Source organism: Stenella coeruleoalba (assembly GCF_951394435.1).
Source record: "Stenella coeruleoalba genome assembly, chromosome: 13".
NCBI lineage: Eukaryota > Metazoa > Chordata > Mammalia > Artiodactyla > Delphinidae > Stenella > Stenella coeruleoalba.
Window position 1 is genome coordinate 26893946 of NC_137159.1, and position 27638 is coordinate 26921583.

The 27638-nt window shown below is 39.2% G+C and overlaps 1 protein-coding gene across 11 annotated transcripts in view; it reads left to right on the forward strand.

Moving 5' to 3' along the window:
• Positions 1 to 1138: 1138 nt before the first annotated feature.
• LOC307195711 (uncharacterized protein) overlaps positions 1139 to 27638 on the forward strand; it is a 123653-nt gene continuing 97153 nt past the window's right edge. For 5 of the 11 annotated variants that reach the window (XR_013830929.1, XR_013830930.1, XR_013830931.1 and 2 more), the window contains exons 1-4: positions 1144 to 1329; positions 3494 to 3557; positions 5687 to 5928; positions 7892 to 7982. Coding sequence is in view for 2 of the 11 variants with exons in the window: in XM_079940072.1 (XP_079796198.1) it covers positions 7915 to 7982 (68 nt within the window). In the remaining 9 variants the exon portion in view is untranslated. Of the gene's footprint in view, positions 1330 to 3493; positions 3558 to 5686; positions 5929 to 7891; positions 7983 to 27638 lie in introns of all 11 variants that reach the window. The other 6 variants (XR_013830927.1, XR_013830928.1, XM_079940072.1 and 3 more) reach the window with 3 other exon arrangements.

Sequence of the window (27638 nt, forward strand, 5' to 3'; positions counted from 1 at the left end):
GCAAACACTCTGAGAGTATAAATTACTCTTGCTATGTGCTGACTCTGAATGAACAATATTTCATGTGCAGCGACATGGTCTAAGCTATAGACTTGGAATCGAATGGCATCTGTTTCAATTGTTTTGTTCTCTCAAGAGCAACTAGATAGAAAAAAGTGGTCAATTTGACCCTTGTGGGAGCGTGTTGCAAATCTAAACCTGTGTCCCTCATACCATAAATGAAATACATTTGTAAATTTGTAAGTGTTTTCCTTCTGTTCATTGATGCTTGAGTATAATCTCAAACTTTGGGAGCAACACTTTATACATAAGTACTTGGTTTTCTTCCTTTCTTCTTTCTCTTTCTCCTCTCTCTCTCTGTTTCTCTCTCTCTCTTTCTCCATCTTATGTAATTGGATAGAACTGGGCACCTAGGATGATGTGGTGTTACTATAGTGGGATTTAAAAAAAAATCAACTCTAACTTACCCTTTTAAAAATTTCATAAATACAGGTGTCGGTGCCATTTGGAATAGTCTCTATAACAATTTCTGTCTCCACATTTACTGTGTTTCAGCAAATTTACCTAACAAATGGTGAGTGGGCAATTTTTAAAGGGGCATTTTTTAAAAGAGCGGAGAGGGAAGGAATTAGAGACAGGCACATACTATATTTGAAGTTACCTCCACGTGTATTTTATGTATGTATACCCATACAATTAAGAAGTCTTTGGATGTTTTATCTTCAAGAATAATTCAGATAATGGATTACTTGAATATCATAAACATTTAGGGTTTAACAGATTTGTTACATATAGACGTTGTATCATGGATTTAAAAGACCATAGCCAGCGGGCAGCGGCGGGCGGAACGACCGAGGGGCGGCGCGGGCTGGGCGGCGGGTGCGGGGGTCCGTGCTTCCTCCTGGTGGAGGGCTGGGGTTCGCCGGAGACGCCGGGTTGCTCCGCGTTGCCAGGTTACCGAGCGCGTGCCCCGCGCCCGCTCTTCCGCCCGGGCCGCCCTCGGCGCTGCCTGAGCCGTGGTGCGGGCTGCGCGGGGCGTCGGTTCCGCGGAAGCCTGGGTAGGGCGCTGCGTGCGGGACTCTCGTCGCTCGTGGACGGGGCGCGAGCGCGCGGCGGACGTAGGGCGCCGACCTGGGGCTCCCCGGCGCTCCGGCTCCGCTCAGGGCGCCCGCTCAGGGGCCTCCGGCGCGAGGCCCCCTTTCTGGTCAAGATGGCGGCGCCCAGGCGGGCCGCGCCGAGGTGAGCTGGAGCTGGGCCCGGAGAGCGACGAGTCTGCCACGCCCAGGACTTGGACCCCGGGCTGGTCTCCAGTCTCCCGGGGAGCGGCGGGTGAGTGGACGCGGCCGCGCGTAGGTCCTTCTCGTGGGGTGGTCAGCTCTCCGTGCGTCCGCAGACTTCTTTCCTCTGATAGTCAGATCTGGGGTGGCCCAGGTTGGAGGCGAGGGTGCTTGACTGGGGAAACCTGAGGGGTTTAAGGACTCTGTTGGGATCGTTTCAGACCCCAGCAAGAAGCTGAGCAAGTTTCCTCCTGACTCTCTTCCCGGCTAAGTTTTCTCCCTTCTCTGAAGACGCTAGGTTTTCTGAATCACTTTGTTCCCCGGGAGGATACAGTTGGTGGTTCTGACCGTGGAACGTAGGACCCGGCGCGGGGAAGCCTGAGCTGGTGCTAGTTACTTTGTTTGCAAAGCACTTGTCTTGTCTTTGGAATCTTTGTGTATGTAACCAACGTTGGGAAGAGCCAGCGTTTTCTCCTCCAAAACACTGCGAGGGGTAACTTTATACGTAAGAAACAAGTGGGCGTTCACATCCATCTCTTTTCCAACCACTGAGCCTTGGTTGTGTTTCCTTTCTTTAAGTTTGTCTCGTTTTGAAGTGATAACAAAAACAAACAAAAAAGACCATAGCCAATTACACAAAGTATACTCTAGTCTCTGTCCTGCCATTAATTAGCTATGTTACCTTAAGTCGTTTAATTTTTCTAGGCCTCATTTTTCTCATGTGATGTTTTTTCTTTGAAAAAGTATAGTTTCTAGAAGTCTCTAATCTCTGTGTCATAGTTCAGCTTGGAGAAAACCTGTTCTTATCCAAACTCCATGACATTGTATTTCCAGCTCCAACTTTGGACTTTGAGTGAGTTGGGGGCAACTTTTTAAGGATATTTTCACACAGCTTTTTTAGTTAATATCAGTCTAGCTGACTTGTCATACTCAGACTTTCTCCCATATTCTTTTACCAGTGTGTTCCTTAGTCATATATATGAAGACTGTTGTGGGAAAAATGACCTCCTGGGTCAGCTTACTGCATGGTCATCGACACAGGGCAGGGAGTAAGATTCTGTGGATTTTACAGAAGCAGATACAGGTTTCATTATCCATGTCCTCTCCCCTTTCATCTTACAAAAACAGCAGGCTTTTCTTGGAGAACTGCCAGATAATGCCATCCTGCCTCCTCACGGCCCCCCCCCCCCCCATGAGTCTCCAGGGACTGAACTCCAGTAAAGCAGGTGATTGGCTCATGGGTAGGCATCTGACCTCGGCTAAGTCTATCAGATTCCTCCCCAGGACTTTTCTCTCAGAGAAAAATGGAAGAATTGTCTTTTCTCTCTGGAATTTCTAAGCTGGGGAGATACGACTCTGGGACTCCCAGTTACCATCCAGCACAAGAAGAGACTTTCTGTAAAATAAAGTCTTGCAGAGGTAAGCAGGGCTGAGCGATGGAGAGAGAGCTGGAACCCTGCTGATACTCTGGAACTTCCAGATCCAACTGTATCTGAATATGGCTGCATCCCTGAATTTCTAGTACTTGTTTGTTGAGGTGGTTGTTGTTGTTTGGTTTTTGTTTTTAAATTTCCTTTGACTATTTTGAATTTGTTTTCAGCCATGTGCATTTGAAAGCATCATAGCTAAAAGAGCTAATTTCCTACATTAATGTCAGGTTTGCTGAGTGGCATTCCTTAAGTGAAAAATAATATCCGCTATTTTCTTTAAATAAAATCCTTCTAGCTCAGGTTTGAGATATTCAAAACTCTGCCTCCTACCCCCCTCTTTTCCAACATTTACTATATCACCTTGAAGCATTTGTGACCACATCTTTCCCATCTAGACGCAGTTGAGAGAGAGAGCAAAGACTTCTGATATAAACTGCAACCTATACGCCTCCTACCTGGAAGCTTTAGAACATACTTGATTCTTGTTATTAAAGCAAATCTTTTGTTGTTGTCTCCGGGGCACAGAAGCATTTTCATGGCATAATGGAGTACAAAGTACATTAAGCCTAACTCTACTTCTCACCCTCTTTTACTTTAAATAGGCAGAAAAGAACAATCTCAAACACATTTTCCCAACAAATAAAATACATATACGATTATGTTTAGAAGACGTTTATGCAACATATAGTTAGACTGATTAATTAATGGACCTTTCGCCAATTGGCACAGTAAATATGTATGTTCAATGTGCTTAATTAAAAAGAAGACAATAACATATTTTTACAGGTTGATTATCGGAGAAGAGTATTGTGCCAGCACACTTGATGCTACAGTATTTCATGTTTGACAGGTAATCTTCTTTCAATTATATTTACTGCTAAATGTTTCTTGGATCAAGCTATTAAATTATAAGGTCAAAAGTAAAATGGTATGAAATTACAATGATAAAGGGACACATATCCCACTTTATGAGAATAGAAGTTCTAATTTCTTTTCAATACTACTAGTAGTGACCACAGTACTAATTTGAGCCCTTACTATGAGCCACTGTGCCCATATACATTTAGTTCTTACAGTAGTTCTGCAAAGGGCATGTAATAATCCACACTGTAAAGCTGAAGAAAGTGCTTCTCATAGCTGAAAGTCACATAGCTGGTGAGTGGCAAAGTCTAGATTCAAACTTAGAGTCGTCTGACAATGCCCAGGTTGTTGACCACTATGTACACTGCTCAATTGTTGCACCAATAAAGAAGTGCTTGAAATAATTATAGATTTGCCTACCCTGAAACTGCAGTGATTTAAAGACATCAAAGTTGCCAGTTGCTTAACCACATCTACTTACAGTAAGAAATTACATTTTATTTCATTTCTAAAACAAGATTAATTCTGCAGGCCCATAGAAACTTGAGCACACAAATCCTACCTCCAAATGAAAGATGCTTGTTTTCCACTATTCAACAGATGGCCCTGTACAGAGGCAATAAACATATAGTAGAATTTTCATTCAAATAAATGAGAAGAGAGGTTTCTTCTTGTCCTGATTCAGTGCCCATCATTATGGATTATGATGGCTCGTCCCAAACTTTACTTCATTCACTCCACTCTTTGTACAAAACTCCAGTCATGGAATCCATCATTCAGATATATGTGCAAAGCGAAAGGACTGTATTAATACAGTTGCTGAAAGTCAAGTTGATAGAGCACAGGAAATACATCCTAATAAATGCAACATTAATGTTTGTGTGGGCCTTGGAGTGAGGGGTAGAAGAATTTTCAGTTTAATGGAATATTTTGCCTCTTGCTATGAAAGTGTGGCTTAATAGTCTTGTAATTGGTCATTTACAGAATCCTCCATCTCTGGGTTTCATGCTTTCTTTACTCTGCAGCAGCTGTTGATTCCTTCTCTTGTTCTGGATGGAAGATAGCAACGAAGCCACTTCAAAGGGCTCAGCCTGCCTTTTTGTGTTATTGTTTAGATGAAGATATTTCCATTTATTAAAGCACACTATTTAAACATTTTTATCATGTTTCAAACTTGACTGTGTTCTGAAGGTATGAGCACAGGCAGACATAATGGGGGATGTTTTCCAGGAGAGAACATAGACCATACCCTTATCAAAGGAATTATCAGAATTTTCATGTATGGATTGAGAATCAAATTCTGGAGTTAGACCTGAATTTAAATTCATACTCACAACTTATTACCAGTCTCATCTTGATCAAACGGTTACCACACTTCTCATCAATTTCCTTATCTTTGAAAGCGGAATAAGAGAAGTATGCCTGGTGGAGTTACACATAAAGCTCATCTGATAGAATATTCATAAGGATTTTGCACAAAATATACATGGAAATATTTTAGCACCGAGTTCAGCATGCAATTCATCTTCAATACATTTAAGAGCTATTATTTTATTATTATTATGCTATCATTAAATATCACTATTACTTAAATGTCATTATTGCTTAAATTGCTGTAAAACTACCGCAATAACCCATGATGAATTCCCCTCTTCTGTTTCCTTTGTTTAAATGGAAAATATGTATATAAATCTAGACAGAGAACACTTTAGTGATCCTATTCAGTGGAGTGAGAATTTCCATGGCACTGATTAAAACAAATCCTGAATTGCATGGACTTAAGATAGCAGAGAGGGGCTTCCCTGGTGGCGCAGTGGTTGAGAGTTCGTGACCCGATCCGGGAAGATCCCACATGCTGCGGAGCGGCTGGGCCTGTGAGCCATGGCTGCTGAGCCTGCGCGTCCGGAGCCTGTGCGCCGCAACGGGAGAGGCTGCAACAGTGAGAGGCCCGCGTACCGCAAAGAAGAAAAAAACGATAGCAGAGAGGCTAAGAGATTTGAAGTTAGACATCCCCAAGTGTGAATTCTACTGTGACCCTCTTCTAGCTCTAGAACCTTGAGGAAGTTACTTAAACTTTCTGAGCTTTACTACTAGTTTCCTCATCTGTATCTTTTTCAGGACTATTTATCAAGGATCTTCCTGTTCTCTATGCTTGGACGTATCAATGAATAAATTAGACAAGAGCCTTTGCCTGCGTGCTCCTTCTTGTGTGCTTTCTCCCTCCTTACACTCTCGTGTGGAAACGGATGTTATAAATAAATTCTGTGCTTTGTCACAAGTTGATGGGCGCTACGGGATAAGGAAAAGGATGTGAAGCTCACTGAAGAGGCTTGGGTTGGGAGTGCTGGAGGAGTGTACAGGTAGGTTCTGATTTTAAATAGGGTAGTCAGGGTGGATTTTATAAGTTGACATTTGAGCAAAGACTTGAAGTGAGGGAGTTGTCAGAATGTATGATGGGGAGACCACTCCCTGGGAGCAAGAATAACCAGTCCCAAAACTCTAAGGCAGAAATATGCCGGGCAGCTTGGAGGAATATCAAGGAGGCCACCCTGGCTGACTTAGTCAGTGGGGAGGAAGAGACAGCAGGACGGCTGGAGGTCGGATATGTGATGGGATGGATTGGGTAAGTCCTGGGAGGCCATCACATGCATTGTGTCTTTTACTCTAAATGTAGGCAGCCAGGGGCAGGATTTTAGCCGAGGTGTGGCATGAACTGTCTCTTGTTTGAAAAGCATAACTCTATCTGTGGCCTTGAGGATGTGGGGAGAGAGTGGAGTCAGGGAGAATCTCGGGAGGCGACTACAGGATCCTCGAGGTCTATGTTGGTGGCCTGCACCAGGCTGCTAGCGGCTGGTAATTCTCAGAAGTGGCACATTGCGAAGGTTGTGACAGCATTTCGTGGTAGATTGAATGCAAGAATGGGAAGGAAGAGGGGGTCAAGGGTGAATTCGAGATTTAGGGCCTGGGGAACTGGAAAGGTGTGGTTACTGTCACCTAAGATGGAAAAAGTTTGGGGTAGAGCATGTTTGGGGCATTAAAGACCAGTTTTGGAGGTATAAGATTTGAGTTGTTTTCGTGACGTCCAAGTAGAGATGCTGAGTACACAGTTGGATACACAAGTCTGCAGTTCTGAAGAAAGGTCTAAACTAGAGATACACTTTAATACAATGGAGATATTAAGAATAATTACATGGAAGCGCTATTTTAAAGATAAAATGAAGTAATGCAATTAGCACTCTGTCTTCTCAAAACATTTAATAACTGTTAGCTAAAATAATTACCTGAAATGAAAAAATACCTATAGTTTGTTTTGTTGTTTGCAGTAAAAGTGAAGAAAATGTCACAATTATTTTAATAGTATTTGTGACACAGTAGTTTTAGTTAAGACACCATGACTACAAACATTTACAATAAACCTTTCAGTCTCCTACTTTTCACTCTGATAGGGTACTTGGAACCATATTTTGTAAGGTTTAAGTTAGTTGTCATAGGGTACCTCTTTAATTAGAAGTAATTCTGAACTGTCTAGTTCCATGCAGTTTTATATACATATATGTATAATTATTATTTTATGATTTATCAAACTCAGTTGAAAATTTGCATCACTGATATACATTAGAATTTAAGCATTTGCCCAGGTATTCAAGGAAAAAAATGTACTTGTCTTGTAATTTCCATAGGGGTACTTACTTTCACATCTTCCCTTCACTTTGCAATCGAAAACATGGCAGGGGAAATATTACCTTACTGGTCTTTGAGTTCCCCTTAGCTATCTGCAAGTCCTTAAACAGCCTTTGTGGCTTAACCAAAATTCTCTTCCATCTTCATTCCGCTAACAGATATTGGTCTAAGCATGTACTTATACTAAAAAATGCATGACCACGTTGTCTCTACACATCTATAATTTTATGTTAACACTATCATTATGTAAGCTATACTTTAATTGTAATTATAACAGATTTTATGTCAACACACATCCATTTCTAGTGTTCATCTGGTGTTCAAGGGGAGAGCAGCATGTCGTAAATTTTATCAAAATATAACATCTGAAGAATAGAACAGAGGGTAATTGTGTAATTCGGTATTCACTCTAATTAAGTTCAGTGGAGTTGGCATAATAGAATTAAGATGAAAAAAAAAAAGACATTGAGGTACCATGGCTCCCTCTCCTAACACACCCTTTTCGTATCTGAGAGCAGAGACTCAGCACCTTTCTGTACAGAAATGGAGACAGGAAGAGGCCAGAGGATGAATGACAGGCACGAATGAGGTAGAACTTTGAAGAGCAACATGGAAATGAAATACTTCTTTTGTGTTTGGTAGGTGGGGAAAATGTACCAGCGTGTATGCCTACTGGGACCACGTTTTCCAGAACAGTTAAGCCCAGTGTCAACTATGCTGTCCCACCTTCCTCGTAAGTAGGAACATACTGTTACTTGAATCTTTGCTTCCTGTTTCTTGATACCTGGTTGAGAAGATTATCACAGGAACTGCATCTTGTTAGCAAATACACTGTTTTGAAATGATTGACACTCACTGAAGAGTGGCAACTCCAAGCTTGCTCTCTCTTGATCTTGGACTATTTAAGTCTGGAGTGCAGGAGTGGGTTATGGGGAAAGACCATTGGAATTCTTATGTCTTCAGCATAATGGTTATAGCATAATGGTTAGGAGTGTAGGTGCTGGTTCAAATCTCTGCTTTCCACTTGCTAACCATTATGAGCTTGGGCAATTTACCTGATTACCTGAACCTCAATACTCCTGCCTATAAAATGATGTTAATAATATTTCATCCCCATAGACTTGTTTTCAATGTTAAAACGAAGTCACTTACACCAAGCACTTAATACAATGCCTAGAGCATAGTAAAGTCTACTATTATTACTATTACTACTACTATTATTATTATTACTATCACGATGCCAGGTGCTATTTTTCCTATGCCTTATTCCATTATCTTCTGCCCTGTCTCCCCATTTCTGTCTTGTTTCTGTACAAGGGTAGGTTTGTCACAGAGCATTTTCTTTCCCTAGTGTCTGACTCTTAGTCATCAAGGTGACTGGTCCACGACCCGGCGTTCATTGCTGCTCGTTGAAGCAACCCATTTTGAGAAGGGGAGTTGGATATTGATGCCAAGTTGGGTCAAGGAGAGAGAATTTTCTCTCTTCTGCACTCAGAGAGCTAAGTGAAATATTCAGGCCTCAGAAGGAGAATCAGGCAAAGGGCAACATGCTTAATTTCATACCTTAGTGATTAAGAACAAGTCAGACAGGCTGGATTTGAACTCATTTCCGTCATGTACTGACAACGGGATCTTAGATGCTTTTGTAACCCGTCTGAGGCTCAGTCAACATCTGAAAGAGACGAATAACATTATCAGGACCTAGCGTATAGCCTCGTTGTAATAAGTGAGTAAATCCTTTTAAAATGTTCAGCACGTTGTTTGGCATATAAACACTTAATAAAATTTAGCTTCTTTGACTACTACCGCTGCTAATATTATTAAGTAGCTGAGCAGATCCGAGGCCCATTTTTTTCTTAGATTGCACATAATCATTTGGACAACCAGCTCACATTGATCAACCGTTGCTTATATATAAACCCCCATGAACCCAAAGGTGCTTTAACTCTCTCCCAGTCAGAGCCTGTTCTGGGGGCAGAAGCAACACCGGCACTACCCCCGTCATCTTTGCCTTTATTGTCACCACACTCGCCTGCCGTACTGAGCACTTTCTGTTTGCCAGGCACCAAATTTAGCCCTGCGTATGCACTATAGCATATAGCTCTCACACTCAGGTGGGAGACATTATCATCATCCCCAACTTTCAGATAAAGACGCCGAGGTGCTGGAAAGGTAAGAAACTTGACCCACAGCAAGAGATGGAGCCGGAGTATTCAAACCCTTCTCTCTGACCTCAAGAACCCTTAAATATTAGCTTACTACTACATCCTGGTAAGAAAATCTGCTTCCAGCCACTCTGGTGAGAGTAGAAGTGATTCTCAGTCCCCACATTCCTCTATTGCCCATGCCACCCTAGCCTCAGGACTAGGGGGGAAAGGAAGTGATCTCTTCAAAGAGCAGCCAAAGGGAACCTACTCCCTTCTGCCTTTTCGTAATCAACTAACCAATATTTTGTTTCCTTCTTAAGAGTCCGCACATGTTCCTTTTGGTACTTAGCTTGGCCTTTTAGAATTCTGACATTCTGTACATGACTCATCCACTGTATTTCATGTTAATTTATTGAGGTCAAGTATAGGGTCTTACTCATCCTGAAGTCCAGTTATCCCCTGTCACATCTAACTCTGTTCTTTTCTTCTTGTAGGACATCTGCAGATATTTATTTGAATTTTGTTGAATTGTTCTCATCAATAGTACATTAAAAGTTATACAGAAAGTGCTTTCTTATAAGGAAAACCATCTAAATAGATTTCTAGCTCTTTACTTTTTATAGCACTATTGTAGAGATTATAGATCTCCAGGTAATATTTTTTAGATTGAGTTCTTCATATCATCTTATTTTTACATATAATGATAAATCTGAATTTTCTCTATCAGACCTCCGAGACTTCACTGGCTTGTAACTTAGCTTGTTGATTATGTGTTGTTGACTTTTCCATTTACAATGATATTTGATACTGGTAAGGATGGGGCTGGGTGGGAAGGTACATCTTAGGGCCATAAATTGGTTTTGTAGAGAACTAACATAAAGATCTAAAGTCTCATCATATTTCTGCAGAACTCATGAATCATTTTATTATAATTCCATTCATTCAGGGAGTATAAAACCATTTTCAAATTGTTATTCCTAATTTGTTCATCTTCTCTTCCTTAGTCGTAGTGAGAAGAGAGCAGGCTGAATGGAAGAAAGTCATTATGACCACTGGGGCCACTAGGGTAGGCATCAGTCCCAGAGTTTTGTTTTCATCTCTCCGCTATTAATATTGGCTAATGTCTTGAGTGCTTACTTGGTGCAAATTACTTAGCCGACCATGGCAAATGGATTGTGTCATTTCATCCCCTGATAGTCCTACAATTAATGTATGTATTATTATGATATCCCATAATGCATACATGGAACAGAGCCTCAGAGGTAGTTATTTGCTCATGAAAATATGGTAGATGTGGAATTTGGACTCAGGTCTGATAGACTCCTAAGTCACTCCTAGTGATTTTTATCACTAAATTAAAGTTGTATACCTCTGGAGAGTAGACAGTTTCTAAAATCTCCTCAGCTCTAACGTTTTATAATTAAATTTTTGTCTGATGGCAAGCTTAACAGTTAAGATGGGTAGGAAGGAATGCCAGCCTGTTGAATGGAATTTCCCTGAAATAAGCCTGTTTTATGACACCAGTTCACTCATTCATTCACTCAGCATGTATTGAATGTTTGCTCTGTGCAAAGGCATTTTAGGCATCACAGTGGAGTGAGCGCCCCTTCCATAGACTCTCCTGCAGCACTCAGAGAAGTCTTGGACTGGTTTGCCTGTTATGGAATGGGGCTTGGTGATAGAAGCCTGGTTTGTCCTCCACTGATAAAACTAAGACATACTCATATGAGTTTATAGGCATCTTGAAGCCGTGGGATAGTAACACACATGAATCTTACCATTTTTGCCTGGGATTAATGATATAAAGGCTTTGGATTTGGGTATGGAAAATGGGTGCAATTATGGGTGTGTTGGTTCTACATATATATGGACATCACGTGTCATCAGCCTGCAGCTACCTGCCGTTCCTCACTACTCCTTCTTTTCACAAACCAAACAAGTACCATCTTATCTCTCCTGTGGATAAGCTCTTGACAGTGGCACTAGGGCCTCCCTCAATAAGTACATCATTGGCTAAACCAGTGGTTTCTCAGATATGCTCATTGAACAGCCCTTAAGGTGGATTGACATTCCACTGCCTAGAATAGAATATGGTTTTCTTTAGAAATTGGGGGGAAAAAATAGGCCACCAGCTGTACTTTCTTTAATTTAAATTGTTTATATATATATATATATATATATATATATATATATATATATGTGAACAGTTGTTATATATGTGTATGTATACTCGTTCATGTATATGAATGATTTAAAATTGAAGAGATATATATATATATACACACACATATATATGTATGTATATTTAAATTTTGGCTTCTGTTAGCAAGTAGTAAATTAAATTATTAGCAGATCCATACTGCAGGGAAATAACCAATCAGATTTCATTCAATAGCTTGCTTTTTTGTAGATTTATGGTTGTGATTTTATATCTGCAGGTATGTTTGCTGAAGAAAATATTTCTACCACTTTACACAAAATTAAATTCATTTAATACCAATGCGGCATGTCTCAAATGTCTTAATACAGTTTTAATCTTTAATCGCATCAGAAGTATGAAATTAGAAACATACCCCAAAATCATTTGAAGATATAATTACTTTCGTTTCCCTTATACTTTTGAGACTTTTGAAAAATAAGTATTTAGTTGTACTTATCTGTTTCTGTCTCTCTAAGGATAGCAAACACTGAAACACAATTCTTTTTAAAAGTCAATATTAAAAATATATTGTCCAAGATGATCAAAACTAAGGAAGTGGCAAAGAAATTCAAAAATTTAAACTTTCAAAGGGTGCTTTTTTTGTGAATGTGTAGTACTTGTTCTTCTGAAGGAATTAATCTTCTTAAAAATTTAATTAACTTATTTTTTATTGAAGTATACTTGGTTTACAGCGTTGTGTTAATTACTGCTGTACAGCAAAGTGACTCTGTTCTACATATGTATATACATTGTTTTTCATATTCTTTTCCATTATGGTTTATCACAGGATATTGAATATAGTTCCCTGTGCTATATAGTAGGACCTTGTTGTTTAGCCAATCTATATATACCAGTTTGCATCTGCTAATCCCAAACTCCCAGTTCATCCCTCTCCCACCTGCTTCCCCCTTGGCAGCCACCAGTCTATTCTCTATGTCTCTGATTCTGTTTCTGTTTCATAGATAGGTTCATTTGTGTCATATTTTAGATTCCACATATAAGTGGTATCATGGTATTTGTCTTTCTCTTTCTGGCTTACTTTGCTTAGTATGATAATCTCTAGTTGCATCCATGTTGCTGCTGCAAATGGCATTATTTCATTCTTTTTTTTATGGCTGAGTAGTATTTCATTGTATATATGTACCACATCGTCTTTATCCATTCATCTGTTGATGGACATTTAGGTTGTTTCCATGTCTTGGCTATTGTGAATATTGCTGCTGTGAAGATCAGGGTGAATGTGTCTTTTTGAATTATAGTTTGGTCTGGATATACGCCCAGGAGTGGGATTGCTGGATCATATGGTAGGTCTATTTTTAGTTTTCTGAGGAACCTCCACACTGTTTTCCACAGTGGCTGCACCAACTTACATTCCCACCAACAGTGTTGTAGGAGGGTTCCCTTTTCTCCACACCCTCTCCGGCATATGTTATTTGTAGACTTTTTAATGATGGCCATTCTGACTGGTGTGAGGTGGTACCTCATGGTAGTTTTGATTTGCATTTCTTTAGTAATTGGCAGTGTTGACCATCTTTTCATGTGCCTATTGGCCATCTGTATTTCTTCTTTGGAGAAATGTCTCTTTAAGTCTTCTGCCTATTTTTTTGATTGGGTTGTTTGCTTTTATTGTCATCAAGTTGTATGAGCTGTTTGTATATTTTGGAAATTAAGCCCTTGCTGGTCGCATCATTTGCACATATTTTCTCCCATTCTGTAGGTTGTCTTTTCATTTTGTTTATGGTTTCCTTTGCTGTGCAAAAGCTTGTAAGTTTGATTCAGTCCCCTTTGTTTATTTTCATTTTTATTTCTATTGTCTTGGGAGACTGACCTAAGAAAACTTTGGTATGATTTATGTCAGAGAATATTTTGCCTGTGTTCTCTTCTAGAAGTTTTATGGTGTCATGTCTTATGTTTAAGTCTTTAAGACGTTTTGAGTTTATTTTCGTGTATGGTGAAAGGATGTGTTCTAACTTCACTGGTTTATATAAGGCTATCCAACTTTACCAACACCACTTGCGGAAGAGCCTGTCTCTTTCCCATTATATATTCTTGCCTCCTTTGTCAAAGATTAGTTGTCAAAGATTAACTGAGGTGTGTGGGTTTATTCCTGGGCTCTGTATTCTGTTCCATTGATCCATCTTTCTGTTTTTGTGCCAATACCATGCTGTTTTGATTACCGTGACTTTGGAGTACTGTCTGAGTCTGGGGTGGCTATGCCTCCAACGTTGTTCTTTTTCTTCAGGATTGCTTTGGCAATTCTGGGTCTTTTATGGTTCTGTATGAATTTTAGGATTATTTGTTCTAATTGCGTGAAAAATGTCATGGATGATTTGATAGGGATCGCATTAAATCTGTAGATTGCTTTGGGTAGTATGAGCATTTTAGCGATGTTAATTCCTCCAACCCAAGAACATGAGATGTCTTTCCATTTCTTTGAATCATCTTCACTTTCCTTTATTAATGTCTTACAGTTCTCAGCATATAAGTCTTTTGCCTTCTTGGTGAGGTTTATTCCTAAGTATTTTATTTTTGGGGTTGTGATTTTAAAAGGCATTGTTTTTTTTACATTCCCTTTCCGATATTTCATTGTTGGTATAAAGAAATGCAACCAATTTCTGTATGTTAATCTTGTATTCTGCTACCTTGCTGAATTCGTTTATCAGTTGTAGTAGTTTTCATGTAGAGTCTTTAGGGTTTTCTATATATAGTATCGTATCATCTGCATCTAATGACAATTTTACCTCTTCCTGAAGGAATTAATCTTGAAGTTCTACTAAGACTTTTGGGATACCTGTTTTAATGAGCCACTACTTCCTGCCTGAGATTGCACTATGCACCAGAGATTCTAGAATTAGCATAATAAAACTAATAATGCAAACAACAGCAACAAATCTTCACAAACCTTCCTTGCAAGGAAGTAAAGTCCACTGGAAAAACAGACAAGTGAAACACACATTCGAAATGGCAGTGATTCTCAAACATTTATGTGCTGAAAAATCATGACAAGCATGATAACCAGGGCAATTACTAGAGCCCTTCTCCAGCTGGTCCGGTGTAAGGTCCTGTAACTCTATTTTTGGTGAATGCCTCCAGGAGAGTCTGAGACAGATGTTCTCAGTTGTCGTCGACCTTTAGTGTGCATCAGATTTGCCTGAGAATATTGTTAAAACACAGATTGCTGGGCTCCAGTGCCAGAGTTCTAACCAGTTCCCAGGTGTGGCTGATATTGCTGGCCCAGGGACCACATTTTGAGAACCACCTTTCAAAACTCTGCAGTATGCGGTTGTGTGTGTTGTGAATGAGACGGGCCCAGAGAACCAAAGGAGGGCAAAGGGACTCTGCCCTAAATTAGTCAAAGGTAACAATAGCAGCTAGAATTGATTGACCCAAGAAAAAATTATAAGAACTTTACCTGCATTTGCTCATTTAATCCTTTCAGTAAGGTACATAGGTGCTACTTAGTGTTCCTCTTTTACAGGGGTGTCCAGAGAAGGTAACTACTTTGCCCACATCCTAAACTGGTAAGTAACAGATTAAGAATTCAAGTCTAGGAAGTCTGATTCCAGAGCCCACACCTCTACCCTTTCTGCCTGTAGAGAGGAGTAAAGGGTTGTCAGTGAAGCCTTCCTGGGGGCCCTGGCCTCTGAGTGTAGATAGAAGGATGAGTGGACATAAAGATCATTATTTGTGTGTGGTGGGGGTAGGGGAGGAAGTATGAGGGCTTCCAGAAGAGCCCGCCCTCCCCATGCATCTGCTATAAGCAAGTCTGATGATCAGGAGTCCGGAACATGAGTATGACTATGGGATACTGAGAAGGGTTCTAGAACCCTGAGGTTAGAGTTCTGGATCAGTTAGTAGGTAACAGAAAGTGAATGAGTGATTTACCTTACTTTCCACGGGTAGCAGGAAGTTTGGAGATAGACCCTCTAGCGTTAGTCCAGCTGCTGAAGGGCATCACCAGGGGACTGGGTTGCTTCGCTCTTCCAGCTTCCACATCTCTAGCATGTCCACATAGCTTCAAAGTGACCCCAGAATCTCCAATAGTGTTCCAACAATTTGGGCAGGAAGAAAGAAAAGGAAAAAAAAAAAAAGAAATTAAGTAAGAAAAAAAAGGCAGTGTCTAACTCAGAGAGCAAATATTTTACCACAGATGGTCAACAGACTTGCACTTAGATCTCATCAGCTCGGATTTTAAACTGGCCACCTTAGCCGTAAGGATAATGGGGTCTCCTAAACCAGGGCTCTGATAGTAAGGAATAAGGAGAGAGTGGTACTGCTTAGCAGTGCCTGCTGCCCCAAACAAATATTATCCCCAAACTATTTTTTTTTATCTTATATTTTACTTTAAAGAATGGAGGTGAAACATTATGTATCTGTAAATAGCCTTTTAGAAAGGGTACAACTATATAGTTATACAACCCCCTGGAGGGCTCCTTTCTTCTAAAATCTCTTTAAAAACTGTTCAAGGTTAAGGACATTTTTATCTTAATTTAGTAACTTGCAGTCGATTACCTTGGAATGACATCCTCTCTCTGCAGATGTTCTGTCAGGCTTTAGAAAATTCTAGAAGTGGACAGAGAAGTGTTATGGTACATGTATTTGCAATATGCACGTCTTTGAAATGAAATCCATTTAGGGACCAAAAGGCATTTCATGTCTTTGCTATACATTTTCACATATTTGCCTTTCCAGAATTCCTTTGAGCAAATCTGTTCAATGTAACCCATCCGTTTCTCCCATCTGAATTCTTTATTACTAAACATTCTTCAGTATGCTCTCACTCCCCTCTGTCAAAGGCGTTTCTCTGGGTCCTCACCCTTCTCATCTCATATGTGAATGCGTATCTTAAACTGAAGCAACAGTCTGCTATGACTTCTCCATAGCTTGAAGAACCCGTCTTTGTGGGGAAAAAAGTAGACTTACTAACTTAAAAGGTAAAATGCGCGCAATGTTTCTGAGAATTAAAAACTAAGATAAAAACATAAGCAATGGAAAAAACTTACAGTGGATCCTTTGCAAAGACTTTATTTTACAGAGAAGGCAACTGAGGTTTAAAGAAAAAATGCGTTAGTTAAACACTAAATAATAAACCTTAAACCTCAGTGGAGCAACACATGGACAGTTCATTTCTCACTCACTCAGGAGTGTAGTATGGACTTTGGTGGTCTGAGGGTCAGTTTTCTGCTCAGTTATTCAGGGACCCACCACCTTCATCAAGTGGCTCTACGTTTGTCCTAAAAAGGAAAGGAGAGAGGAAGCTGCGAGCTACAATTATCAACTCGTTATCCTTCAGACATAAACTCTTCAGGTCACCTCTGGTCACATTCTTTGGGATAGAACCATACCCAGATGCGAGCGGAGATGGAGAATGTTGCTCCTATCTTGGTCCTAGTGATGCCTCTACAGGCTGGAGGAGCTAATTAAAGTGTAGTCAACAGCTCGTTGTTTCTGCCACAATGAGTGATTAGCCTAAGACTGTGGATTAATTATGTGTGTGTGTCACATATACATATAATACACACAAACATATATATGTGTGTGTATATATACATTTTTTAGCATGAGTTGACACATGGGGCTTCTGCCGTATCAAAAGAGTACAAACTGCCTCTTGTTGCTTTTTCTTAATTGAAGTTGACTACTACTATCTATTTCCCTTCATTTTGCTACCTCCCCCCCGCCTTTCAGTATTATATGAAAATTCTGAAAGAAAGAATTTCAAAGTTTCCAGTGCTTTTAAAGGTAATAGAATACTCAGACCTTAACAATTTTCCTGTGTGAAACTTTTGCCAGACTAAAATAGTTAACTTATGAAAAGTAAATTTAGATTGATACAAAAGAGAAAATAAGCTGATTTTTTTTTTACACAAATGCCCTGAGCCAGGGTGGAAAATAAATGGAAAACTGGAGGAATTTAGATCCTTTTGTTGTAAATTTAAATATTTTTAATTGTAAAAATAATACAGGCTCATTGCAGAAACTCCAAAATTGAAAGGACTTAAAGGAAAAATAACTCAAAATCCCATTTCTGATAAATCATCTCTGTAACATTTTTGAGAGTATCTTTGGAAACTTTTTTGTGACGGGGTGCATATAAATACAATGCAAGTATAAAATACCTTTAATTATTGTATCAAACTACAAAACAGTTCTATAACATTTTTATTTAGTAATATAAGTATGATTACTCATCACCTAATAAAAATCTGCAGCATCTTCTTTTTTTTTTTTTTTCTGTACGCGGGCCTCTCACTGTTGTGGCCTTTCCCGTTGCGGAGCATAGGCTCCGGTCGCGCAGGCTCAGCGGCCATGGCCCACGGGCCCAGCCACTCCGCGGCACGTGGGATCCTCCCAGACCGGGGCACGAACCCGCGTCCCCTGCATCAACAGGCGGACTCTCAACCACTGCGCCACCAGGGAAGCCCTGCAGCATCATTTTTAATGGTTGAACAGCATTCTATTATTTATTTAACCAGTCCCTACTGTTCAACATTTAGATTATTCCTGTTTTGCTTTGCTAAACAATGAGACAAGCATCCTTGTTCATATGTCTTTGAGCATTTGTTTATTTCCTTAAAATGGACTTCTAGAACTTGAATGGCTGGTTGTCAGTTCTGGTACATACTGACATATTGTCTTCCAGAAAGGTTACCGTGCTTTTTATTTCTACCAAGAATTTAACATCCAGTGTGGTTTCTTACACACACTCATCAGTACCAGTATTATCACTATCAATACCAGTATTATCAAGTTTTTTAAAACTTTGTCATTCTAGTCAGTAAAATATGACACCTGAATTATTTTATTTGTATTTCTTTGATTAATAATAGCAAGGTTGAACATATTTGCATATCTTTATTGGCTGTTAATACTTTTTAGTTTGTGACTTTATGACATCCATTTTTCATCGATGTATAACAGCCTTTTATATATCAATGTGTTTATTTTGTTGTTTGTTGTAAATGCAATTTTTTTCTCTTCATTTATTAATTTTTATTTTGTGTGTGTTGAACTTCTTTAATACTGTCAAGTCCATTCAAAAACCCTTTAATGAACACAACAAATGTGGAAAATCAGTCATTCTCCTGCATTTTGTAATCAATTTATTTCCTTTTGGGCAGTATGGAAATGTAAGTTCTTATTTCATCTTATGGTTGGAAAGAATCTATTCCCTCGGAAAGGGATTATAGTCTCCATGATGCAGTAATGGGAGATTTTATAGGGTAGGCAGGGTCTACAGAAGAAAAAACCCTAAATCACACTCCATTGGTGGTTGCCTTATTTATAAAAATGGCATTTGAGGTTGTGTGACTGCCATCAGGTAAGCAAAATTAATTTTTAGCATGAAGTACTCCTATCAGCAAGAACAGCCTAGGATAGGCTAGCAGTAAGAAGTGAGGGGTTATGGGATTGGGGCATAGCCTCTGTTTCCTCCAATGCAGCTGGAAATTTAAACTCTGGGGCTCCTGCTTGATCCAATCAGCCCAGCTAGTATGTGTTGCCAGGTAGGGTGAGTAGACTCAGAAGTACAAGAGCTCATCCTTGGTCCCCTCTGGAAATGAGCAGAGAATACCGTGTCAAGCAGAGGTGATCAGTCCATGGTCTGGAGACTTGGATCTCCTCACATAGTCCTTAAAGTCAGGGTGAGACAAAATGCCAATACAAATTATATTGATGACAGTATCAATGAGGTGACATTGAGTCCTTTGACCCAACGTGTGTCTGCAGTGTGCCATCCATTAGTAAATGGGCAAAGCCATTTGACAGATCTATCTGATACAATGAATGAATCTGACACTCATATTTTGAAAAACTGAAACTGTATCCATTTGTCAAGAACAGTGGCTACTTGTTCTGCTTTATTCCCCCTGGTAGAACTAGGTGACATTGCAGGCAGTAAGATGTTCCGGCATTTCACCCTGGAGTAGCCCCAAAACTGAAGAAGCTGTCTTATCAGTAGTTAGCTCCTTGTCACCAAGAATATTAAAGTAGATTTGTATGATTAGCAAATTAAAGAGACTGTAGTGCCTACCACTACTGTATTCACTAAGGCACCCAAGTTATTCTAAAGAAATCCTAATAATACATTAGGACCGTTTTGAATATTTTTATTTGATTAGCTGTAATCTTCTAGTTATAACATCCATCACCATTTTGACCACTGAAACTTGGCCTTCTTTTCTTACAGCCTAGCCCTGTGGTCTTGGGCTAATCACTAACCCGCTTAGATACAATTTTCTTCTCTATGAAATAGAAACAATATTATATGCTTTGAAGGACTGCAGGAAGATGAGCTGTAATGTTTATCAAGTGCCAAGTAAGTAGCCTGGCCCATAATAAATACTTGGCTAATTGTAGATGTTAGTTTCATTTTTAGTTTCATTTCCAAACATTGCTCTTTACTTTTGGAACTCTAAAATTTGTTTTGAGAGTGGAGGACTTGTTGTTTGGATTCCTCCAACACTCTCTGTATATTCTGTACTTCTATCCCTACATCATTTATATTAATGGAATAAATGATCTTTGGTCTGGTGATTCCAAGGTGACGAAGAGCTAAGTGGAGGTTCAGTATACACCTGGAAGTATGGATTTTCATGCCCAGTGCAAATGTGGGAAAGGCATTATTCCCACATTATAAAGGGGGTAAAGACCTCCAACTTGAGGAGACTCTGGGTTGAGAGATGAGAGATTTACAGGTACTGTGTTTATCCTACAGGGTACCACGGGGGCTTTTATGTTCTGTAGCAAGAATTTGCACCTTATACCCTTGTAGTTAGAAGCAAAGCATACCACATAACTAATATCTAGTAAGCATTAGAGTTAGAATAAATACCATTTATTTAACGTTTCCTTTGTGTTAAGCATTTAACAGTTACAACATATGGATGGATACTATATTGTAATGGTTAAAAGTGTAGTTTTTTGAGCTGGATAATCCTGGATTGGAGTCTCATCTTTATTACCTCTTTTTTTTTCTGTTTTCTTGAGGTATAATTGACAAAATTGTAAGATAGTCAAAGAGTATATCATGATGATTTGATACACATATCTGTTGTAAAAGGATCCTTCCCATCACGTTAATTAATACATCTAACAGCTCATGACACCTTTTTCCTTTTTTTCTTTTTTTGGTGAGAACACTTAAGTTCTATTCTCTCAGAAAATGTTAGTTATACAATACAGTATTATTGACTGTAGTAACTATGTTATACAGTAGATCCTCAGACCTTATTCATCCTGCAGCTGAAAGTTTGTACCCTTTTACCAGTCTTCCCCTCTTTTCCCCACCCACGCCCCAGCCCCTGGCAACCAGTTTTCTACTCTGTTTCTATGAGTGTGGCTTTTTTTCTTTTTAGATTCCATATATAAATGATATCATTCGTATTTATCCTGTCTGGCTTATTTCGTCAGCATAATGTACTCCTGTTTCATCTATATTGTCACAAATGAAAGGATTTCCTTCATTTTTTTAAGGCTGAATAATATTCCATTACCTCTTAAATGAGTGACTTCTGGTACATTGTTTACACTTTCTAAGCCTCAGGGTTTCTTTTCTTCTGTTAAAAAAAAAAAATATATATATATATATATATATATATATATATATATATATACACACATGCACTAACAGGTTACTTTCTGATATGTGGAATGTTTGTTGAATCAACAAATAATTAGTTGAGATCATAAATGTGACACTTAGCACTGTATTAACATTTATTAATACTCTCCCTGTTAATTTCTACAATAAATTGTATAATAAGTAACAATAATAATAGTACTACTAGTAGTTTTAGAAAATGCATAGGATGTGCCAGGCATCATATACTGTACTACCCTCCTTCATGTGTACCACAAGTTACATGTGGATATCATCTTCCACGTTGTTTCCTTTAAAGAAAATTGAAGCTCGGCAAGATTAAGTAGCTTGCTCCAGATGTGAACTCAGGTCTGAATCACTCCACATATAGGTTCTTAATGACTCCATGTCTTTAATTCCACATCTGCATTTGTTTGTTGTTGTTGTTTTTAACTTTCCAAGCATCTGATCTGAAATTCCTTTCTCTTTGGGGAATTTTCCACTTTGTGGGTCTTGGTGAGAAACAGAGCCTTCCTCTCGTTATACAAGCTGAACATGTCAGATACACTGTTTACTCACATGCTCAGTCTCCCTTACAGATGGAAAACAGTCGGGCAACCTCAAGTTGGCCAACTGCACCCCTCTCTTGGATTTTGAATTACAAATAAATGATGTAAAGAAGCAAGACCAGCAGTGCTGGGTCAACCTCCTGTTTCCTGTTCCTGCTTGGTAGCAAGGCCAGCTAGGACTTATAACATCACTTTGGGCTGATCCTATAATTGCAGTAGCATAGCCTTGGCTTTTGGTTGTTTAGTCTGCTTCTAGTTACTGAGACCTAACCATAAACTTCCAAAAGTTTCCTTTTCTGCTCAAATTAGCCATATCTGGTTCCTGATGATTACAAATAAGACCTTTCCTGATATACAATGGTGACCTACTTATCCAGGCAGATGTAACATCGTCCTGGCAGGGACAGAGGGCAGGCAAGGTCCTTGAACAGGTGAACAAGAAGAAAAAGACCTAAGAAGGAAGAATTGAAGCCAGTTCTGCTTGTGTTATAATTCTACCCTCAGCTGCCTCTGTTTCACAGACCACATGCTAAGGACCATGTCCCTTCGCCTGTAACAGACGAGCAAAGTAGACCCAGGCCTTCCGACCCAGAGACCAGCTGAGCTGTACCGTGGACAATCTAGGATGTGAAAGACTTCACTCAATGTCTTTGTCACTTGACACATTGTTCCTCTCTTTGGGAAGTAGCTTCTTTGTGTGACAAGAATATGCTAAACCAACACTTAAGTGGACAGAGGTGAAAGATGCCAAAATTAGCTACAGAAAAAAAGGCGTAAAGACATGTATTTTCTGTTATTTGAAGGTGTTAAGACCCCACATAGAATATGAGTCCTTTAAAGGAAAGTTGTGAATGGCCCAGGGAATGTTGAATTTCCATGTGGCAATATGTTCTTGATCGGTCGTGATGATGATGATGGTAGCATCAGTAGCATTTATCAGTGTTTCCTGGTTGAGAGGCACTTTATCCTAATGACCTTTTATCCCCATGATGACCCTGTGAAGTAGGAAATACTGTTGCAGCGTCTTCAGGGTTTTTCTTTTTCTTTTTTTTTTCATCAGGAATTTACCCTAGAACACAGTTGGGTGGTAGAACGACCAGAACTGGACACTAGCCTTTCCTGAATTCCCAGAGTGTGACCTTAGCAGTTGTATTGCCTGATGCAGAGCCATGTAAATGTTGCCAAAGCAATGAAACCTGTACCTATTTCTAACAGATTCTAACTCAGAAGCTCTGGGGTTAAGTGCAGAGCAGTTGAGTGTGATTGTCTTTACAGACAGTAGATAACTTAAGAGAAGTTGTTTAAAAGTATATTTGCATATTGCACTACACTGTCATATCTGTGACTGGTTAGCTATTGAGTAACTAACACAAATCCCAATCCCATCTCTAATCTCATTCATCTCTTGTATGATATTTGACCTAATTGAGGCAGTTTTTTTTTTTGTTCTTTCCCACAAACACACATCGAATATCCAAAACATGCTTACCATTTGTGAGCATATCCTCTTAGTTATTTAGGAGTTGAGTAAGAGTGAGAGAGAAGGGCTTCCCTGGTGGCGCAGTGGTTGAGTGTTCTGCCTGCCGATGCAGGGGACGCAGGTTCGTGCCCCGTTCCGGGAAGATCCCACATGCCGCGGAGCGGCTGGGCCCGTGAGCCATGGCCACTGAGCTTGCGCGTCCGGAGCCTGTGCTCCGCAACGGGAGAGGCCACAACAGTGAGAGGCCCGCGGACCACAAAAAAAAAAAAAAAAAAAAAAAAAAAAAAGAGTGAGAGAGAAAAAGACACATAAATATGAAATACGGTCATCATTTTTTTAATATCCTTTATGTTGTTAATCCCTCTTAGCATTTACTGCCATTCACTCATTTGTATTATTTGGGGTATAGCAGTTTATTCACACAGCATTTTTACATATGGCTTATCATTTGTATTCTATTTGAATAACACTAATAATTATAGACTATTGACAAACTCATCAGACCCTACATATTCATTTCAAAATCATGAAAATAAGGTGGAAAATGAGGTGTAAAGTGGAAAATCTATGTGTATGTTTTCATTGGTGGAATGAGGAGCTACCTGAATATCACTCCTTTAGCTTTTCCTTCAAATGGTGCACTTTTTCCTCCATGCATAGGAGTCCCTTCCATTAGGTAAACAGTAGTCTTGAGGGCAAACCTCAGAAGTAGAAACAGGAGAACTTTTCAGTTATGGTAAAATCAAACATATTTTTCTTCAGTAGTGAAACAAAAATTCTTCATGAGAAGTTCAACCACCGTGAGTTCCATGGTGAAAAACTTTCCACTTATAGATGCAACTTCCCCCAGAATTCTGAGAAATGTCTGTAGTAGAGAGGGGTGTTGCATACACCTGTTTCATTTCCCTCTGACTTTTCCTTCTCCTTTCTCTATTGACATTAAAATCTATAGTGAAAGCACATAGTAAGCAGTCTAGGACAATTGATAAGACATTTGATCTAAATCTCCAAAGTCTATTTTAGATGGGGATGCTATGAGAGTCACAGGAGGGGAAAAAATCTAGAATTATTCTTATGTGATCAAATGTACTAAAATAACAAAAGCAAATCTTATTTCTAGCGAATAAAATCACATTCCTTATATGATGTCATATTATGGCAGAAAAGAAATATATGCGTCTATTTTCTTCTATATTAAAACTGCTAAGGAGTGGGGACCAATGAACTAAATCAATTGTTTTGGGTTCAAGTTGTAGTTTTTAGTAGCCATCCTTCTTAGCAAGTTTTCAGAAGCAAATGTAGTTCATTTACTATCACCACTAAATGTGCAATTGTGTAGATTTGTGGAAAAAAGTATTATCAAATATATATACTTCAAAATGATTTGTGTAAATTTATCTATTCATATTATTATTCTCCCCAAGTAAATCAAAATCTACTATATACTGTGTTTTTCTTCTATAGCTTAAAAGGGGAATGTATGTTGAAACTTATTCAAATATTTATTAGGTGTCTACTAAGTGCCAGGCACTCTACTAGGCAGTAGAGATGTTGTATTAGAGGTGGAAAATGTCCTTGACTTCCAGAACTGATACTCTTGTAAGAGAAATACTGGGTCAAACAGTTTCTTTGCTACAGAGCTTTTTACGAGTCTTGTGAATTATGAGTCTCTGATAAGGAGATGTAGTGGACAACAGATCCCAAATTTATTTGAAATCTTTTCCTTCATGGACTGTCTCATAGGATTTATGATCCACTGAACACACCTTGAGAGACACTAGTATTCTGCAGTGGTTAGTTAATTGTTTTCTATTAAACAACTATATACCGAATCCATGATATTATTATCTGGATTTTTTTGGAGGATACAATGATGTACATGGCCACTGTGATGATAAGGGCGTCCAGTTTAGTTAAGAAGAGAGACCACAGGAGCTGTAACTTAATGTAACAAAGAAATACACACACATATACATATATTTGTATGTAAATTACTATTTATATAGTATACACTGTCTTCTGAAGAAGACAGAGTTGTTTGTAACTTGGGATCTCACAGGAGGTTTCACAGAGAAGGTAGACCCTGAGCTGGGCAGAATTTCAGTAAGTTAATTTGGTTCTGACCGTACGATAAAATCAGGTATCTGCACTGGTCAATCTGACCTTGATGGAACAGCATTCCATTTGCAGGGAATAGTGTGATCAAACATGCAGTGGTGGAGATTGCCAGATTGTAATATTCCAGTACCTGGAAAGTGTTGGAACATCTGCTTTCTCCACGGTCTAGAAAAGTGAATCTCGAGTGAAATGCAAGTATAATGGAGGCCAGTGCTCTTTGCTTTGTACACTGCTTTGATTCTACAACATGCAACAATGTAGTGATCTGTTTCAGATTGTCATTATTCGAGAGGGTTCTTAGTAACAGGAGTGGAAAAGGAAGACCTCTCTTCCTGTGTTTCTGCCCTATGCTCTTAAGCCCGAAAAGGTACCAACATCACTGACCTGACCTTGTCTCAGGTATCTATCAGGATCTACTAGAATCATTCTAGTGAAAGGTAACTAGACGTCCAAAGGACTTAAAAGATACACTATAACCTTTGTATACTTTATATACCTGGTGAAACAAAAATGTCACCTGAGTGGTCCCCTTCCCTAGAAATACCAGTATGTTTTTCCAGTGCATGGCAGAACTTTGCAGGTAAAACTGGGATAAAGGTGAAGAACAGTCTTAAAATTCTAGTCCTTGAACAGCACCTAACACACAACAGGTTTTCAATAATCTTAGCAACAGTATTCACAAATAATGACCATCAGCGTAACTGCTCTTTTGTGCCAAAATACATTACCATATTACTTTTTGTTCCTTCAGCTTTACAACTTGGGTTCTATTATTGTTTCCATTTTACAAATTAGGAAAGTGAGGCTCAGAGATGCTAAGTCACTTGGGCAAGGTCACAGAGCTTGTAGGAGATAAACCTGCACCCTTACTGTTGGATCCTACAAAGCAGACCATAATTTAAGTCCTTCAAAATATACCTCAGAACATTTGAGTAAATTAATGAATAAATCCTCCTAGTCAGACTGACCAGATCATTATATTAGGTTCAGCTATAAGTGGAGGAAAGTCATAATCATAGTTGGACAGTTAATACAGTAATTTACTTGCTTTGAATTTTCTAAATGATGTTTAGCTGGTAGTTTCATGATGATAACCATCGAATAAAAACAGGCATATTTTGGTGTTTGGAATAAGATCTCATATTGAGTAAAATACATATTGATTCGTAGACCTATATGATGTGAGTAACAGATGACATTGAGATGTCATCTAGAAGTACTCCTGTGCAGTTCATCATGTCAACCCAGCTAATAATTTTAGAATGTTCAGAGTGAATAATATATGCAGCCATAAAGCATATTTCTAATCAATGCAAATAATATTTTTCCTATGCTAAACCCAGAGTTAAGTTATAACACGCATCATAAGATTAATGGGCCATTTTTTCTTCGTCACTTTGCTAAATGACTTAGTCTGGAAACCATTCAGAAGGTTGCGAATTGGAGCTGAGCAGTAGTAGTGAGACTGTGCCTCTGATGATGAAACTATTTCCACCCCGACCACTACCACTCCCTTCTTGGGAAAGAAGGCAACATTTCTCCTAGAAAAAGTCACAGGTTCATAAGCTGGCTTGTATAATTCGTTTGGAGGAATAGTGTGTCTTTTAAGCAGGGCCTATCTCGGCATATAAAATAATTTTTACCTACCATTTAATGAAATTAACACTCACTTTGAGGCTAGGTCTTTTGCCATTTGACTCCTGGATCACGTCTATGGATATATTTTTTTCTTGAGACGAAGTGTGAACCCAACATAGTATCCATCATTCAGTCTATCTAGCGGATGGACATCATCTGAAGCACAAGCTCCCTGAGGCCAGGCACTTTATCTGCTCTATCAGTGTAGCCCTGATGCCTAGTGTCTAGCTTTTGGAGATTCTTAATAAACATTTGTACTGAATAAGGTATGTATATGGTCAACAAAAGTTGGCTTCCCATTTTACAGTCAAGAGTATCCTACTCATGTTCTGTGAACACTGGATAGCAGAATCTTACTATGTTATTTTTCTGTTCCCTTTGCAAGTTTCCTGAAAGGGCATTCCTGTCCTTAGAATGTCCATCTCCTCCCATCTTCCTGGAGAATAACTCTTCTTTCTTACATACTTAGCCCCATTATTGACTCTTTAAGATTGAATGTATTACCTCCTTACAAACAGGAAAATGCAGTGCTTTTTTTTTTTCCGACAATTTATCACCAGAAAATTATTCTAACACCTGAAATTCTGGACCTAAAATGCCTGGACTAGTGGTTCTCAAAGTCTGGTACCCAGACCAGCACATCAGCTGCACGTAGGA